General features: G+C 52.3%; 1 protein-coding gene across 5 annotated transcripts in view; it reads left to right on the top strand.

The window, feature by feature from the left end:
• sh3pxd2aa (SH3 and PX domains 2Aa) overlaps positions 1–5,352 on the top strand; it is a 117,357-nt gene extending 112,005 nt beyond the window's left edge. For 4 of the 5 annotated variants that reach the window (XM_080847256.1, XM_080847255.1, XM_080847253.1 and 1 more), the window contains 6 exons: positions 245–362; positions 1,183–1,601; positions 1,875–1,889; positions 2,192–2,241; positions 2,387–2,506; positions 3,058–5,352. In XM_080847256.1, the coding sequence (XP_080703382.1) occupies positions 245–362; positions 1,183–1,601; positions 1,875–1,889; positions 2,192–2,241; positions 2,387–2,506; positions 3,058–5,106 (2,771 nt within the window). In that variant the 3' untranslated portion in view covers positions 5,107–5,352. The remainder of the gene's footprint in view (positions 1–244; positions 363–1,182; positions 1,602–1,874; positions 1,890–2,191; positions 2,242–2,386; positions 2,507–3,057) is intronic. The other variant, XM_080847254.1, reaches the window with a different exon arrangement.
• The last annotated feature ends 248 nt before the right edge of the window (positions 5,353–5,600 follow it).

Below are 5,600 nucleotides of genomic sequence, written 5' to 3'. Positions count from 1 at the left end.
TCGCATCCCTCAGGGGAAGAAACATTTCAGCAATTAAGCACTGGCACTGGTTGTTTTAACACAGGAAGTGCCTTCGACTTCCACAAACAAACTCCCTCCTCGTGTTCTGTTGTGGTTCCTCGAGGCTCTAAAGTTCCGCTTGTGTTCTGTTGTTGTTCCCTGAGTCTCTAAAGTTCTGCCTGTGTTCTGTTGTTGTTCCTCGAGGCTCTAAAGTTCCGCCTGTGTTCTGTTGTGGTTCCCACAGAGGAGAAGTACGTCACTGTGCAGCCCTACGCCAGTACAGGGAAGGACGAGATCGGGTTCGAAAAAGGAGCAACCGTGGAGGTCATGCAAAAGAACTTGGAGGGCTGGTGGTATATCAGGTGAGGAGTCGACACACTAAACCACAGTCTGCTCGTGTCCCCATAGTAACTGCAAGTATAACCATCTGCATTCCAGTCATACTCTATCTCTCCTTCATCCTCTCCATCCCCCCTCTCCCTCCCTCTCTTTCTTCTTCTCTCTTTTTCTCCCCCTCTATCCCTCCTTTTCTTTCTCTCAGTGTCCTTCTTCCTTTCTCTCACTTTAAAACACAAACAGATATACACACTTTCTCTCCCTCTTTTTCACCCTCTCTATCCCCCTCTCCCCCTTCCTCTCTCTTCCTCTCTCTCTCACTCTCTCACTCTCTCCCTCCCTCTCCCACCCTCCCCTCTCTTTCTGTGAGTGTGACTTAATCAGAGACATGCCTGTGTTTGTGTTGCTCCATGCGAGTTGAACTGAACTGAGCTTAGCTGTGCTGTGTAGTTCTGATAACGGTCACATGCTTTCCTGCCTTCAATCCCCTGCCTCTCTGAACCTTCCCAAGCCGAAACTCCTTCACAACAACAACAACAACAGAAACAACATTTGCCCGTAGCGCTCCTACTAACTTATAGCGCTTGTGCTTAAATATTCTAGTATTTTAATTTTATTTAAATAATTGTTCTGGAACCAGTGTGTGGTGTGCATGTTTGAGTTGAGGAGCATACTGACACAGGTCATCTTGCTTGTGAGTGGGCATCTCAAACCTCGCCTTATGAAAAGAAAAGGAAGGCGGCAGTGGTGTGTGTGTGTGTGTCGGTGTGTGTGCTAGCATAGGTGTGTGCATGCTTAGCAAGCGTGGTGACATCCCTTGGCCGCTGCTTGTGTTCCGCGTGACAGGTACCAGGGGAAGGAGGGCTGGGCCCCGGCCTCTTACCTGAAGAAGATGAAGGAGGACTTCTCCCCGAGGAAGAAGACCCTGACGGGGCCCGTGGAGATCATCGGCAACATCATGGAGATCAGCAACCTGCTCAACAAGAAGTCCGTCAGCGAGAAGGACGTGCAGACGGACGGCAGCAGCGGCGGCGGCGATGTCACGCCTGAGCGCCACATCTCTAAGAGCGAGATCAGCCTCCCCATCCCCTGTGGCTCCACTGAGGCCACTGGCACCGGTGCCACCAGCGCTGGTACGGCTTTACCTGCACCGCCGGCCACCACAGCCCTGCCGGACAGCAGCAGCAGCATCATCAGCAGCAAACCCAGGGCCGAGCCTGGCTCCCCGGCAGTTGCACGCGTGGCCCCACACCGAGTGGAGATCGGTGAGTGAGAGATAGGGTTTGGTGGGCGGAAGGTTATGGAAGTCTATGCTTTACCATTAATGAGAGTCATACATTGTTATTCTCAGAAATCCATGAAAGTATGTCTATTCTGTTTAAGTTTTATGGTATTTTGTTCACCATCTTGGTTATTAAGATAAAAAAAGTGGGTGTGTTTTGTTGTTCATTCTAAATGTCATTGTTGGGTTTATGTCTTTGTTTCAAGCTTAGATGTACAGTTGTGTTTAGTTATTGTCCTATTATCTCTTTGAATAGGCTTTGATGCCATAGGTAAGCAGTGTGAGGTATAAACGTGTGTTTTTGGTGTGATATTTGTGAACTAAGAGGTATTTTACCCTGACTGTGTTCCTGAATAATCCTGAACAGCCCTTTGGCATGTGTTTTCCCTAACATTTGTGTATTTGGTCCAGAATGGTTTTGCTGCTGTGAACATATTATCAATGCTAAACACATCTCACAACGGTTTGACTCCAAACGTTTATGCATGATTGTAATGTTTAATGTACTAACTGCTCTCGCATGAGGCTAAAAGTGAACAGACGGTTAACGTACACATTTTCTGTAAATTCCAGGTTCGCCAAACCTACGTCAGAAACCTCCTCCCCGGCGAGATGCAAACCTGGTAATTTACGCTTTTCCCTTTTTTAGCGTCACAGGGCTTTAGACCATATCGTAAGGAATCGCTTAAATCATATTCACATCCCATGAATTTTCAAACAGCACATTCTTAGCAGATGAGGTCTTTATTTTTGCTTTGTTTCTTGCAGGGGTTGCACTTGCCCAAGCCACCGGAGCCCCCTACTGTAGAAGCAGAGTACTACACCATTGCCGAGTTCCAGTCCGGCATCTCGGATGGCATCAGCTTCCGTGGAGGACAAAAGGCTGATGTATGTTTTTCAGTGCACTTGTTGTTTGTGGTGTGCCTATGTTTTGAGCTCTTGAACACATTTAAATGATATAAATAATTAAAAATAAATAATACATTTTCTGTGGCCTGGTTGAGGCCTTGTTGTGAGATAAGTTATTTGAGGCTACTGTACATGTAGACAAAGAGGAATGGTGGCATGTGTTGTTGCACAAACACGTGGAACAAACTGACTGTGTCAGGGGAGCTGTTGTGACGCATAGTTATTAGTTTAGTTCACAAGGAATGTTAAGGTTTGATAGACAGGATAGACTTACAGTCCTGACTTAAAAGTCTTACGGCCTTCAAACATATGAACTACTGAAGAAAAACCGAGATTAGCCTGCTTATGTTCTTAACTGTTTGGTACAGCTTTTGTAGAGTCTGGGTATATTTTTTATTTATACATATTTATATTAAATCCCCTATGTGCCTGGCTCTGGTGTCATTGATAACTATTCGTTTAGTCCACAAGGTATGTCACTGTTATATAAACATGTTCCAAACCAAGTGTTTTATGACATCTGGCTGCAGGTGATAGAGAAGAACTCTGGCGGCTGGTGGTACGTCCAGATCGGTGAGACGGAAGGCTGGGCTCCCTGCTCCTACATCGACAAGCGCAAGAAGCCTAATCTCAGCCGCAGATCCAGCACTCTGACCCGGCCAAAGGTTCCTCCGCCCGCCCCGCCCGTCAAGAAACAGGACTCCGCTGAGGAGTTGTCTTCCCTCTGCAGCTCCTCCTCTAAAGTCCCCCAGCCGGAATCCCCCAGCAGGCCTGTGTATGAGGAGCCAGAATACGATATCCCGGCCATCGGCTTTGACCAGGAGTCGGACACGGACTCCCTGAAGGGAGAGTGCTCAGCGGAGGTCAGGACCAATGGTGCCCCTCATGGGAAGTACCCGTCCCCCCTGAGGAAGGATTCCCCCTCGGCCTCTCAAAAGAGCTCCCCTTTCAGGGTCGGCGAGTCCCTGGAGGACATTTGCCGCGAGGAGTCTATCTACGAGAACGACGGCTTCCGACCCTTCTCCTCCGACGAGTTCGCCTCAGCCAAGGACTCCAGTGGCTTGGATTCAGACTCCCCCAAGGCACTTTCCTCCTCCTCATCCCCTTTGGCGCGCAAGTTCCAAGGGGGGATCTCCGTGTCCGTGTCTTCGTCCCCGGGAAGTGGTGGCAAGCCCCTGAGGAAGGTGCCTCCTGACTTGACCCGCAGCCAGTCCCTAAACCGACCAGAGAAGACCAGTCCCAGATCGTCCTCTGACGAGTCGGGCCGGGGCTTCCGCAGGCAGATGAGCGCCAGACGCAGCGGGGACGAGGATGCCCATGCATCCCAGAGCCCTTTGGCCCGGCCCAAGCCCGTGGTCCGGCCCAAGCCTCTGCTGACCAAGTCAGAACCGCAGAGCCCAGAGCGGATGGACATCAGCACCCTGCGACGGCAGCTCCGACCCACGGGCACTCTGCGCCTTAGGTCAGGAGCCCGCGGGGGCGGCGAGGACTCGGAGACGGCCTCGGTGGTGTCGTCCGAGGACTCAGCCTCGTCGCGCAGCACCTCCGACCTCTCAAGCATCTACTCCAAGGGTAGCCGTGGAGGGGACTCCGACCTGGAGACCTGTTTCTACCGTACTACCGATGCCTACCAGCGCGCCCAGGACACGGAGATCAGCTTCCCCGCCGGCGTGGAGGTGGAGGTCCTTGAGCGGCAGGAGAGCGGATGGTGGTTCATCCGTTGGGGCCATGATGAGGGCTGGGCACCCACCTACTTCCTTGAGCCCCTCAGGCAGCCCAGTGATGTCGGCCTGCCATCACATGACTCCGATGGCCCGCTAGGGGAACTGGGAGGAGGCGGTGGCAGTCGCGGTGGCAGCCGGGGCGGCTCCAAGTCCAACAGTCTTGAGAAGAACGAGCAGCATGTTCAGGCCCTGAACAACCTCAACCAGCGCCGCCACACGCCCCCTATTCCTTCCAAGCCCCCGGGAGGCTTCACCAGGTCGCCCGCCCATGGAGGGCTGTCCAATGGGGCGGGGACGGGCACAGGGGTGCGCCTGAGGAATGGCGTGAGACAGGCAGCTGTGCGTCCCCAGTCGGTGTTCGTGTCCCCACCGCAGCCACTGAAGGACACCAACATGCACGCCAACACGGGGTCCTTGCGCCGCAACGAGTCCATGGGTGCCACGGACAGCCTCAGATCGAGCACTGGCGTGCGCCGAAACTCCTCCTTCTCCACCTTACGGGCGCAGGGATCGGCGACCCTTGACACGCGCACCAGGGCATCCACTGCGACCGCCACACCAAGCAGCCCCTTCACCACTGGCTCCGGCGTGGGCATCCAGAGAAACGGAATCCCCGTTTCCACCGTCAGACCGAAGCCCATCGAGAAGTCCCAGCTCATCCACAACACCCTACGCGAGGTGTACGTCTCCATCGCAGAGTACCGCGGCGACGATGAGACTATGGGCTTCCCCGAGGGAACCAACCTGGAGGTGATGGAAAAGAACCCCAATGGCTGGTGGTACTGCCAGGTTCTGGATGGCATTCACAACCGTAAGGGCTGGGTCCCCTCCAACTACCTGGAGCGCAAGAAGTGACACAACGCTCCCGGAGAAAACCCTGCGCTTGAGCATTGTGTACATTTACTAAACTGCAGAGAAAATAGATCCAAATTGTTGTTTTCGTTTTTTATTGAAAGACACATTTCGTGCGGATTTACCAGTGATGGAGCAGTCATTTACGGAGACGTGTACAGTGCGATTGCAAGAACGGACTGAATTTTTTTGGTGTTCGGGAGAACAGGAAGTCCTCGGTGCAACTTCAGGAGAGACATTGTCTTCAGTTTGGAGAATGTGGGGGGTTTCGGGGTTTCGGGGGGGGGGGGGGGGGGGGGGAGGTAAAATATACACCTTATAAATGGGGTTTACATAAAAAGAGAATATCCTACATTGAAGCGGGATGATATTCTTGCACAATACCTGCTTCTCATGCCAAATGGGTGCCTTCTTTGAATGACAGTGGATTGTCTAGAAGTATCAAGCATTCACCAGTAAATCAAACATCAGAACCAAATCAGAAACACTGTGCCATA

The sequence above is a fragment of the Sprattus sprattus genome (assembly GCF_963457725.1).
Source record: "Sprattus sprattus genome assembly, chromosome: 1".
NCBI lineage: Eukaryota > Metazoa > Chordata > Actinopteri > Clupeiformes > Clupeidae > Sprattus > Sprattus sprattus.
This window is presented reverse-complemented; position numbering and strand designations above follow the sequence as displayed.